Genomic DNA, 12,647 nt, shown 5'->3' on the forward strand with positions numbered 1-12,647 from the left:
TTCAGCGCAAACACAGGCTGTTTGGGGCCCTGTATTCAACAAAATCCGTCTCTTCGCCCAGACACCGCACCCGTATTAGCCCGTTACCCGGCGCGTCGTCATACAAATCTGGTTAATTTTCCAAAAATATTGTAAGTCATTGTTCTAATATCCATAATGCGGTATATAAATATGGGGCAGGCAGGCAATGGTTTAGGCTATTGTTGACTGGATGGTGTGTATGTCTTGACGTAGTTAGTTTTCTCGAGCACCGTTTATGTTTGAACGTTTAAGAGCATCCGACGCCGCATAATAGAGTGAGAAAAAGAGACCGCAGAAGATTGTCTTCCTTTCTCTTCTTATTCTATCGTATACAGGACACGCAGCAAGAGAGGAAAAATGGTGAGCTCGAAGGATATCGATCTATTCAATCTGAGAGAGAACGAGCAAATCGTGTCTCCTTGTCTTATTATCCACGGGAAATGCAACAAGCAGAATGGTGCGAAGACTGTGCAGGTGCAGCATCCTCAGTTACCTCCTGTGACCTACCCCATACATAACCAATTCTTCAAGGCAACAGTACTGTTGACGCCCGGCGAGAACAAGCTGACGTTCGTCACGGACACTAATACTGCTAGGACTATTGTGTGCTATTACACGCCGCTGTTGCAGAACCCTCCCGTGCATCTTTGTTTGATCTTGGCTAAGGACTCTCCTGAGCAGTTCGACTCTCCTCGAGAGCAAAAGGACAGAGAGGGTGGGAACGGTCTTCAATTGGCCATCAAGAAGCTTAGACTCGGGGCCCGGCTCATGCAGGCCTACACTAACGAGCAGATGCTCAGGAACGGCATGGGCAACCGGACCTTCCCCTTTGTTGAGGAGTTTGCCTGGGACACGCTGTTCGACCAGCCTGGGATGAGAAGCACCATCAAAGTGCATGTGATTCGCTCCGAGAAGACGGTGAAGGAGATCCAAGACCCTGACGTGGCCCAGCAGAACTCCAAGGGTAAGAACACGGGCGCCCTCTTTGGTATTGCCATGGACGCCCTTAAGCACTATGGTGGGCCCTTTACCAACAATGAGAAGCCGGTTCAAGCAGCATGTATGTTCATGGACACCCACTGGGATGGGAAGCTGATCAGGGGTCACGCCGCCTTGGGTGGCGGTGACGACAGCATCAAGCTGGCTATCTTCGGGTCCCACGGGCTCTATTCATGGCCAAGCTCCCTTGAGCAACTGTTGCCCTACTTCACCGATGAGACAAGGGCCTCTGTCAGCGAAGTGGCCAATGATTGTAACGAGTGTGGCACCTACTGGGAGTGTTTGACCATCACTTTGGGGGCGTTCATGCACGAAATTGGCCACCTGTTGGGCTGCCCCCACGAGGAAAGCGGTGTCATGCTAAGAGGCTATACCACCTTGAACAGGTCTTTCCTGACTAAAGAGGCATTCTCGGTAAGAACAAAATCCAACGGTGCCAGCCCACCCATTTTCCCCAAGGAGGAGTGCACATGGCACCGTCTCGATACGCTGAGGTTCTTGTACCATCCCTCTTTTACATTGCCACAGGATTTCTATGATCCATCGTTTATGAGACCTACGAAGCTTGGCGGGTTCCCCAATACAAAACATTCAGTTTACCCAATGGGGAATGGCACCTGTCGTATCTTGTCCCCGACGAGTATTTATCTGATTGAGATCATATGTGATGACTTGTGCAAGGGTCATATTGAGTATTTACCCACCTCTTTAGGTGGACCAGGTCCTCAACGGGAAGTGGTGGTCACTTTGCAAGATCTACGTGGCAGATTGCCCAAGAACGAACTTGCCAAATTCGGTGATACTTTTAAACTAAAAATCCACTCTGTTAACGCACCGGAGATTGAGTTTGATAAGTTCCCATCATTGGTGAACATTCAGCCATTGGACATGTCCAAATACGGGTTTGCCAAGAACGTTCAAGGTATTAAATCACCATTGTACGGTTGCAGTGATAGGGGCGCCGATGCTGGAGTTATAGCCTTTGATGTAAGATTAGTCACTGCTGTGAGAATATACCACGGTTACGCACTAGATGGTGTAAGATTCTATTTCAAAGACAAGCACATATCATCCAAGGAATCTCCCGTTGCCAAACCATCTGTACCACCAAGAAATTACTTCTCAAAAATTACGCAGACTGTCAAAAATCAGATTTCAATAAATGATGAACACTTGAAAAGTGTACTGTTTGGACATGAAACTCAAAACTTCACAGATGCTACTTTAGAGCCTGGTGAAATAATCACTGGATTTAACGTAAGATGTGGAGCTTGGATCGATGCCATTCAAATGATAACAAGTCATGGTAGAATGACCGATATGTTCGGTAATAAAAATGGTGGTGGTTTAGCTGAATTGCAACCACCGAATGGTCAATATATTTTGGGTGTCATAGGTAGAGTCGGTCAATGGGTTGATGCCTTTGGGATCGTATATGGATCTTTGGAGTAATGAAGTCTGGTGTTGCTGGTTTATCCCGTTTCTTTCCGCTTCTCTTATTTTTTTTTTTTTTTTATGTATTCGTCCTATTTACTTTATTCGTTAATTTATTCATACCAATATATCCCTATACAATCGTTTTCTTTATATGCGTACATAATTTTCTATTAGCAGATTAATTTTTTTAAAAAAGAAATCTGTTTATAGAAATATAAACAATAACTGTTATGTTTAAGAGTAGCGTAAAGCAAAATATTTCGAATGGAAGAGAAAAAAATACTTTGGTCTTATCGTTTCGTTAATCTAATTAAATAACTCGTCAAGTTTGGCTATTCTTTTTTTGCATGTGTCTTACGTTACTTTTTTCTTTGCCGTCCTCGATATTCAAACGTGACTTTGGCTGCGAGTCATTGTTTTTGCCCTGATATCATCGTTGTCATCATCATCATTCTCCGTAGAGTAGTTTTTGCCATGTAACTGAAAGTTTTTATTCTTCAACATGGATAATTTCTCGTCAACTTTGTCTATTTCAAACATTTGTCTTGCTGTGGGTTGTGATTTTTTCAAATTGACTGTGTTAGAAATTGCGTTACTATTGTTAGCCAATAGTGGATTCACGTTATTTAGGTTTGGAACAATCCTTGGACGATGGATTGAAATGGAGGTACCGCCACCATCTAAGATGTTATTGGAAGCATTAGTAGTCATTAATGGTGCAGACAATGGTATTTTAGAAGTGCTATTATTATTATTGTTGCTGTTACTGTTGCTGTTACTCTCATTGATGGTGGTATTATTGCTACCGATTTGAGCACTAACAGTATTTTTGGGCCCATCTGACAAATCATTCTGGGAAGATGACGAAGAAGCTACGTTGGATTTTTTCCTCGATAGAAAATCACTTGCAAAACTGCTTCTTGCGCTTGGTGGAGCTGTTGGTATAACAGAATATCTTCTTTCATTATAAACAAGACCAACTTCTTTCACTCTTGTGGTATTCAAGTCCGTTTGAGGAACCTTAGAAAAGGAATCCGATGTTTCATCATATTCCCATAATGACCAAGTGATTCCATAAGGCTTTGGTTCCAAACAATAAACACAGTGCAATGGCACATCCAAATTAGCAATAATGTCCATACTCAAATTCATGAAATACCCCAATAAAGCTCTTGCTACCACACGATGTGTGATAATAAGAACATTGTCCTCAATTCTCTCTAGTTCAGTGATCACTGGTCTAAGTCTATTGATAACATCCATATATGATTCACCGCCAATACCAGGGTATCTATATCTTAATTTGTCCTTTTGCCGCTTTTCAAATTCTTCCGAGAAATTGTTTTGTATCTCCGGATATGTCATACCATCATAATCACCTGCGCTTAATTCGTCCAGCATTTTCATTTGTTTAATCGGATAATCGTCTTCGTTGAAATATTGGGCAGTCTCGATGGTTCTTGCACGCATACTGGTCCAAACAAAAAAGTCGCTATAAAGATTCTTGCCTGGATTTTCAATATTTTTCTTCTGTAATATAAGATTTTGATAAAATATTTCCCTTTGTCTGGCAATGAATTTGGGTAAACTTCTGGCAAATCTCAAACCTCGAGGTGTTAAATGAGAATTTCCACCAATACGACCACTAACATTATCCTCACTTTCACCACTTCTTGTTATCCAAATTTGCCTATCAGCTAAATTGAAATTCAACAAGTAATAAACTGTCTGTGAAGCCAAAAACCCTTGAATGTTATATGCGATGACTTTTTTTCCCACATCTATCATTTTAATGTATTGCAAGTTTTCGTCATCTTCAATAGGTTCATAAGCTTTCAGGTAATTTGCCAAGCGACTTTTAAAATCTCTTAGAGAGCTTTCAGGATCTTTTCCTTTATAGTCTGGACCAAAGAGCTTTAGTCTAATGTTTTTCTGTACTAACGCATGATCGGAGCAGACAGATTCTAAAAACAAAACCTTTAAATGGGGGCTTCTTTTCCTGATCTTGGCCAGTACATTTTTTCTTCTCTCTCTGGAAGTGTTTGTTGCATCAAATATTCCCACGGACCCTGCACCTTCCAACAAATAGTCTAGCAGTTCATCGAGGGTATCCATGGCCCATTTGTCTCTTAACCTGGTAGAATCCGAATTTTTTGGGTCGAAAAAATTGGAATCTTGATCTTTCAAACCATGATCTCTAGCAAATCTCCTTCTAGTGTTACCGACATTAAACACTTTACAATAGTATAAAGAATAATTTAAAAACCTTGATAACTTATTTGTGATAAATGACTTCCCTGTAGCGGGCAACCCGACCATAACAATGACTAATTTGGATCCGCTGTCTTCCTTGGATATGAGGCCATCCGGAGAAGTTTTAGATTTTGTTAATCCAGGAACGTCAATCGTTGTGGGTCTCCTTTTATGATGTCTGGAGGGCGATTTGATATCCTTTAAGTCAATACGAGTGATCTCATTTGTTTCATTAGATGGAGGAATGTAATCGGCGACGTCATCCATGGGAATATTGCCATTTTTCAACTTGGTTTCGTCGTTAATATGTAGTCGATGAAGCGACTTCAAATTTGTAGCGCTATTTTCAGGAGAATCTGAAGGGGTATTCTCTTCAGTGATTCGAGGAGAGGTCCAATTGCTTGATATGGGAGTATCGCTCAGAGGTCTTTTCTGAAATAATGGCAAGTGCTTAGAAAGTTCATCGTGTGGACCTTTTTCAGCGTCAATTTTATCATCAGAACCCCGGGGTAAAAGTTCATAATTAGAGTCCTGGCTTGACCCCACATGGTGTGGCGATTGTGTAGGGGCAAGATCGGTATCAGAGCCAGGCGGGACAGGAGATGTTTCTGAGAAATCAACTGTCTTGAACATTAGTTGTTGTTCCTTCCTCTTTGCTAGTTTCAATAAACTTTCTTTCTATTCTTGATATTTTTTGGTATTAAGCTTATGGCACAAAAGCACGCACGTAGACAACAGAAAAAGAAAGCAATTACTTTGTTTACCTGTAACGGAATGCTTCAATATGCCCTACTATGCATGTATATAAAAATTATAAATATTCCTGGTCAAAAACAATATACACTAACAACCCTTCTATAAAAATGATTATGCACAACACTATAAAATCATTTATTATTGTCAGCTAAAGGCGCGATTAAAAACAAAAATAAAAATAGGAATCTCTCCTCAAGAAAAAAAAAACCAAAATGTCCCCTAATTAACGTATAACATGATCAAAATTCTGGGCACGTGAAATTCACGTGTTGAGGAAGTTTAAGGCGGGTAGTCATCTACGTTCGAAGTGATACTTAAATCCCTAAATGCAGTTCGGGTAATATTTCGTGTTGAGTGACGGGTTCATATGCAGAAAAGGGTAACGGAAGTTCCCAAAGAGGAAATACCAAAACGTTTGAAAAACTACAATGATAATGGTAATACACTAATGATCTGATGGAGAATTTCACAAAACATATATATTTTTGATATGTTTGTAAAGCAAGTTTGGTTCTCGTCTATACTTTTTACCGTATAAATTTTTTAGCGCCTAAAAATTTCAAGCATACATGTCCTTCCTACAAAATTTGTACGTTATTGTCTTTTTGTTTTCATCTCATTCCTATTGTTTATTTTTACTAACAGAAGAACGTGTTCGTTGCTCTTAAAAACAGTCATATAAGTCCTGGTCAAACTATAAGATCTACCAGAGGTTTCAAGTGGAACACGGCCAATGCTGCTAATAATACAGGCTCTCTATCGCCCTCTAAGCTAAATCCGGATAATAATGATACCAATAACAGTAATAATATCAATAATATTAGTAATAGGCCAGCTTTCTTCAACACTCCAGCAAACGAATACAATGAAAGCGAGCACGGAAGGATGTCTCCCATCCTTACTACCCCAAAGAGGCATGCCCCCCCACCTGAACAATTACAGAATGTAACGGATTTCAATTACACTCCATCACATCAAAAACCATTCTTACAACCACAAGCAGGCACTACAGTAACGACACACCAAGACATCAAGCAGATTGTAGAAATGACGCTGGGATCTGAGGGGGTCCTCAACCAAGCTGTGAAATTGCCTCGTGGTGAAGACGAAAATGAATGGTTGGCCGTTCATTGTGTGGATTTTTATAATCAAATTAATATGTTGTATGGGTCCATCACAGAATTCTGTTCTCCACAAACTTGCCCCAGGATGATAGCGACGAACGAGTATGAATACCTTTGGGCTTTCCAGAAAGGTCAACCTCCTGTTTCAGTGAGCGCACCCAAGTATGTGGAATGTTTAATGAGGTGGTGTCAAGACCAGTTTGACGATGAATCTCTCTTCCCCTCTAAAGTAAACGGCAATTTTCCCGAGGGATTTTTTCAACGTGTTATTCAGCCTATCCTGAGGCGACTGTTCAGGGTTTATGCTCACATTTACTGTCACCATTTCAATGAGATTCTAGAGTTGAATCTACAAACGGTGTTGAATACAAGTTTTAGACACTTTTGCCTTTTCGCTCAAGAATTCCATCTATTAAGACCGGCTGATTTCGGCCCATTGTTGGAGTTAGTCACAGAGTTAAGGGATAGGTAGTGTTTTGTATTTATATGTATGTGCTTATATGTTTATTTTCCAGATGTGTGGAAGACAAATTAAATAAGGAAAAGTATCAATTACATTATGGGGGGAAAGAAAAACTGTTTAATATACTATATTTTTATTTATGATTTAAAATCGCTTATTGGGGTTTGAATATAAATATTGGGAACTTGATCCTGTAATTCAGAATCGTTGGTGTTAGGTAATGACGACATGGATGTGTTTGTGTTTGTTTGATTGTCCAATTTGGGTGTGATTGTGGACTCCACATAATTACTGTTCATATCATCGTTTTCGTCATTTTCCATCGTTGTGTTATTAGTGTTATTTTGTTGGTACTTGACGTTACCGGGGTTATTATCATTTGCTTTAGGTTTCCCATCTGAATTTAAGTTCAACTTTTGAGTGATGAATTTATATTTGTCTTGTAAGCTTGCAGTAGATGTCAAGATCTTCAAATTATCAAACCAAGACATCATAGTTTCATAAGAGTCGGCCTTGAAAACCCAATTATGACCACGACGAATTATACCATTTTGCTTGGCGTGTAACACAAATTTAGCATCCGAACCAGCCGAATTTGGTGATGATGTAGTGTTTTTTCTGGAATGTTCTGTCACGGTACATTCACTTAATGCTAATGACATCACTGGGACTAAATCCTTTTTCCTATCTGCCGTCTTGAATTCATGTAAGAAATTCGGTGTTAGAACGTAATAACCCTTTGAGTAGGACTTTAAAAATTTCGATCTTCTTTCCAAAAACCCAGATTTGATTTCATAGGTTAATGGATCAAATTGATACTTGTAAACAATTTCTTTGAACGTTCTCATTGGCAGGTTAGGTAATAGAAAGTTGGGATCTCTTGAAATGAAATTATCCCATTCAAATTGTGGATCAATATTGAAAAATCCAGAGTCCAATTTGGATATTAATATATCGAAAACCAACTGCGCTTCTTGTCCCAGTAATCTTGCATATATTGTTAGAGAGTTTTGGATTTCCATAACAACAATTTTCTCTAATTCGGCACCTGAAGTTTCCAAATTATCAAAGGCTTCATGCAGAAAATTCTCTTCTTGGAGTTGCCTTTTGATTTGTTTATCCAAGGCTAACTTGGTCAAGAAGGGATCCTGTTTGGGTACTGAATAGCGTGCTTCTTTTAATGATTCTTGAAATTGTTTCATTGCCTGTTTGGTTTGTTGCAATTCTTTAGAACAAGAATTTTTGAAATCCGATTGCAGCGATTTTATTTCCTTTATCTTGACCAATAAGTCCCTTCTTAAATCTTCTAAACGGGGGATAACATCATTGGTCAATTCTCTCGATGCCTTAGACGCACTGGATGCCAGAGATTCGTGATATTGGTTCAAAATTGTTGGTAGGTCCTGTACCGAGCCATTGCCCAAAGGTAGGAAAAACTTTTGCACCGATTTGTCTTCCTGTGAGCTTGGTTGATATTGATTTTCGATAGAAAAAAATGGAAATTGTACCGCATGTGATAGTCTCAATTGTTGTCTGACAATTTCGTCTTGAATAGAAGCAATTTCTGTCAAGTAAACAATCACTGACTTGATAACATTTCTCCAAGCAGAAAATCTTGCCGCAAGAATATCAGTAGGCTGAGCCGCAGTAGGCACTAATATGACCAATGGCGATCTGGGATCCTGTTGTTGTTGTTGTTGCTGGTTGAGTCTTTGACGTTGCAAGGAGGATCTAGCTCTTGAAAGCAGTGAAGTATTTGTTAAGGAGTTTCTACCCTGTAATGGCTTAGAGCTATTATTGTTCCCCTCTGTAGCGGCAATGGTAACATTAGTACTTGAGTCGACGTTGGGAGCACCGTTGGTTACTGTACCTTGCAACCCTCCAGAATTCATTGTTAAAGTTCTATTATTTTGGAACGTAGAGTTGCTAGTAGAATTAACTGGCTGGCCATTCAAATAGTTCTGCTGGTTTATGTCAGCAGACGTCAAACTACCATTACGAAAGCTCGCACTCTGTGCCTGCTGCTGTTGTTGTTGTTGTTGCAAAACGTTGGCGTGGTCTGCCGAAGTCATACTCCTCGTGTGTTGTTGCAAATTGTGCAAGTGTTGAAGATTCAGCTGCTGTTGTGACAGCAGGTCAGACACTGCAGACGTCATTGTATTGTTTTTCGACATTTTTTGGTTCTTTTATAATGTTATATTCCTTTCTTGCAATCTGTTTTTTTCTGAAAAAGCTACAAAAATGAATAGTCAAATGTAGTATGGGAACACTCTTGTAGGCTGTACCTGCTCAACAACCGTCCTTGTTGCCTTTGTATCTCTCAATCTTTCTCTCTCTTGGTCTCTAGGGTTTAAAAGTCTTCTCCCTTCTTCGATGGAATACGTAATGCTTGAGGGGAAAGCCGCGGTAAAAGAAGGGTAATGCCATTTTCGACCGTTATAAAGAAGGCCGCTTATATAATCCATATTTACTATAGTTATCTATGCTGAATATTTGAGAGGTGTTCATTGCTGGGGCTGCTGTTGTTGCTGATATTCAGACTCAGCAAGGATTTCCATTTCCCTGATGCTCAGTGTCTCCCACTCTGGTTCGCCAGTTTGTTCGTTGAACGAAGCAATGCATTCGAATTCGATATCCTGCCTGTTAATCGAGTCTTGTTCTTTTCTCATCTCCAGGGCCAGACTTCTTATGACGTTTTCACTACCCTGAGAGATGAACCACGAGGTGAGATCACCCAGAAGCACTTTTTCGTAGACGTAATACACGTCGTGGAAACGAAATGTTTCATGAATGTCCAATAATGCTCGTATGACCAGTCTCTTACCACCACGTAGAATATAGTACACAAACGTCCACGCCTTCATTGCCAAGTCGTAATTTCTATGTAGCGGGTAGCTTAGAGCTCTCCTGATACCCGTTATGATGGCAAGCTTGATGATAGAAACGTCTTTGCTTTCATCGGATATCTCCTTCAATCCATCCTGCAGTTCATTTGTCTGCTTCAGCTGTTGATCTAGAAACGATATTTGCGGGCATAACTTCCCCATGGTCCAAGCGCTTTCAGTGGTATGCGTGCCTTCGTTTTCAATTAGTTCAAACATGTAACTAAAAAGAATATTGAGTATGGTGACGTAAAGTGGTTTGACATCTTCCACGAGGTAAGTTTTCTTGGGTAAGTTGTCCTGCATCTGCTTTTGTTCCTTGTCAGTAAACTCTACTGGCATGACAAGATTTGGGTTCGGACAGTTCTTGTACCATTTCAAGTATTGCTTGACAATGGAGGGCGTATATTTTAGTAATTCTTTGATACCGTTAATTTCTAAATCTTCTTCATTCCCGTATTTGTTAGTCATGTGTTCAGAAACGTAATACTCAGGGTCAAATTTTAAGCTCTCCTTTCTCAGCCTTTCAATGACTCTATCGTTGGCTTTAGCATGTTCAGGATCGTCTAGCTCATTGATATCGTTTCCGTTACTTATTGATATGGATATTACGGTGTCATACAAGTTATCGAACCCGTATTTCGTTTTCAATAGTCCATCATCCAAAGTGGAATCTATTTTTTGTTCTATCTCCCAGTTGAAACCTTCCCCCATTTGGCCAATAGTTTTCACATCTTCCGTGGGCTTAATATTCGTATCATCGCCACCGATCTCTTGAATAAGTGGTTTGTGGTTTTTGTTTTCATCAGGGGCTTCAGCCAATGCATCAGCACCCACAAGGTCGCCTTGCCTGGCCAATAATTTTGTTGGTAAATCTAGATCTTCAAAATATTCATCTTTATTCAATTTACCTATCTTCACGTTAATACACTCGTCCTTGGAATCGTATTGTGCTGTAGACCTCTCATCATCAACCAATTCGTGAGGAAATCTCAATCTCAAATAGTACGGCGATAAATGGAAGACGACCATGTTTTCCTGGATGACGATTTCTAACCCTGTTGCATTAAACCTAATATTACTTATGAATATTTTAAGGAATAAAAACTCTCCATCCTGTGTTATACTGAATCTCGGTGTTATCATTCTTGTTTAAAGTACAAAATGATTGTGAATGTCTTGTTGAAGCAAGTTCCACGTAATGATAATACTACTGTTAGTTTTAACACTATGTAAAAATATTCAATATTTAAAAATTTTCACTTTTGCGATGCGATGCGATGCGATGCGATGCCATGGAAAAAAAAAACAATTAGATAATAAACAGTTTGAAATAAGCATGGTGGCTTTCAATAATCAGAACTGTGGCAATAACAAGGATACATTGGGGCAATGAGTGACTCTACGGAATCCAAGAAGCAACCAAGAAGGAGATTTATTGGCAAAAAGTCTGTTGGTGGGAATTCCGATAAACTAACCACGGTTGCTGAAAATGGTAATGAAATTGTCCATAAGCAAAAGAGTAGAATCTCCTTGGCTAGGAGTATCAACCATGTGCCTGATGATATTTTAAACGACAAAGATTTAAATGAAGCCGTCAAATTATTACCTTCCAACTACAACTTTGAAATTCACAAAACTGTGTGGAACATCAGAAAACATAATGCCAAGAGAATAGCACTGCAAATGCCCGAGGGGTTACTTATTTACTCATTAATTATTAGTGACATTCTAGAACAGTTTTGTGGCGTAGAGACTCTAGTAATGGGGGATGTTTCCTATGGTGCATGTTGTATCGATGATTTTACTGCGAGAGCGTTGGACTGTGATTTTATTGTGCATTATGCCCATTCGTGTTTAGTGCCTATTGACATCACAAAGATCAAAGTATTATATGTGTTCGTTACGATAAACATTCAAGAAGACCACATCATTAAAACATTACAGAAAAATTTTCCCAAAGGATCCAGGATTGCCACATTTGGTACTATTCAATTTAATCCTGCGGTACATAGCGTGAGAGATAAACTACTTAATGATGAAAATCATATACTGTACATTATTCCTCCTCAAATTAAGCCTTTGTCAAGGGGTGAAGTGTTGGGTTGTACCTCAGAAAGATTAGATAAGGAACAATACGATGCTATGGTTTTCATTGGTGACGGTAGATTCCATTTAGAGTCTTCAATGATTCATAATCCAGAAATCCCAGCGTTTAAGTACGACCCATACAATAGAAAGTTTACTAGGGAAGGATACGACCAGAAACAACTGGTGGAAATTAGATCAGATGCTATCAATACTGCCCAGAAGGGGAAGGTATTTGGCCTAATTCTTGGTGCATTAGGTAGACAAGGTAACCTGAACACTGTAAACAATTTGGAGAAAAACTTGATTGCGGCAGGTAAAACCGTGGTGAAGATTATCCTTAGCGAAGTTTTTCCACAAAAATTGGCCATGTTTGATCAAATCGATGTTTTTGTTCAAGTTGCATGCCCTAGATTATCCATCGATTGGGGGTATGCCTTCAATAAACCACTATTAACACCATATGAGGCTAGTGTTTTATTGAAAAGGGATGTTATGTTTAGCGAAAAGTATTATCCAATGGACTACTATGAAGCTAAAGGGTATGGACGTGGTGAAACCCCGAAGCATGCAATTGAATATTCTAATTAGTTCTCACTTTCTCTTTCTATTCATTTAATATCG

General features: G+C 39.6%; 6 protein-coding genes across 6 annotated transcripts; 3 read left to right on the plus strand and 3 right to left on the minus strand.

Annotated features, from left to right (window-relative positions):
- Positions 1–378: 378 nt before the first annotated feature.
- DI49_2677 (putative metalloendopeptidase) lies at positions 379–2,472 on the plus strand (the record flags this gene model as incomplete). Its single annotated transcript, XM_018365795.1, has 1 exon — positions 379–2,472. The coding sequence occupies one exon, from the start codon at positions 379–381 to the stop codon at positions 2,470–2,472; it is 2,094 nt and encodes a 697-aa protein (XP_018221513.1).
- A 372-nt stretch (positions 2,473–2,844) lies between these two features.
- Positions 2,845–5,343, minus strand: PFK26 (6-phosphofructo-2-kinase; the record flags this gene model as incomplete). The annotated part of the gene is made up of 1 exon (XM_018365796.1): positions 2,845–5,343. The coding sequence occupies one exon, from the start codon at positions 5,341–5,343 to the stop codon at positions 2,845–2,847; it is 2,499 nt and encodes an 832-aa protein (XP_018221514.1).
- Positions 5,344–6,351: 1,008 nt separating this feature from the next.
- On the plus strand, positions 6,352–7,062 carry MOB1 (Mob1p; the record flags this gene model as incomplete). The annotated part of the gene is made up of 1 exon (XM_018365797.1): positions 6,352–7,062. One exon carries the CDS (start codon positions 6,352–6,354, stop codon positions 7,060–7,062), a length of 711 nt encoding a protein of 236 aa, XP_018221515.1.
- A 128-nt stretch (positions 7,063–7,190) lies between these two features.
- Positions 7,191–9,227, minus strand: SLM1 (phosphatidylinositol 4,5-bisphosphate-binding protein; the record flags this gene model as incomplete). The annotated part of the gene is made up of 1 exon (XM_018365798.1): positions 7,191–9,227. The coding sequence occupies one exon, from the start codon at positions 9,225–9,227 to the stop codon at positions 7,191–7,193; it is 2,037 nt and encodes a 678-aa protein (XP_018221516.1).
- A 330-nt stretch (positions 9,228–9,557) lies between these two features.
- Positions 9,558–11,081, minus strand: SHQ1 (Hsp90 cochaperone SHQ1; the record flags this gene model as incomplete). Its single annotated transcript, XM_018365799.1, has 1 exon — positions 9,558–11,081. One exon carries the CDS (start codon positions 11,079–11,081, stop codon positions 9,558–9,560), a length of 1,524 nt encoding a protein of 507 aa, XP_018221517.1.
- A 246-nt stretch (positions 11,082–11,327) lies between these two features.
- Positions 11,328–12,614, plus strand: DPH1 (2-(3-amino-3-carboxypropyl)histidine synthase; the record flags this gene model as incomplete). Its single annotated transcript, XM_018365800.1, has 1 exon — positions 11,328–12,614. One exon carries the CDS (start codon positions 11,328–11,330, stop codon positions 12,612–12,614), a length of 1,287 nt encoding a protein of 428 aa, XP_018221518.1.
- Between the last annotated feature and the right edge of the window lie 33 nt (positions 12,615–12,647).

Source organism: Saccharomyces eubayanus, chromosome IX, assembly GCF_001298625.1.
Source record: "Saccharomyces eubayanus strain FM1318 chromosome IX, whole genome shotgun sequence".
Lineage (NCBI taxonomy): Eukaryota > Fungi > Ascomycota > Saccharomycetes > Saccharomycetales > Saccharomycetaceae > Saccharomyces > Saccharomyces eubayanus.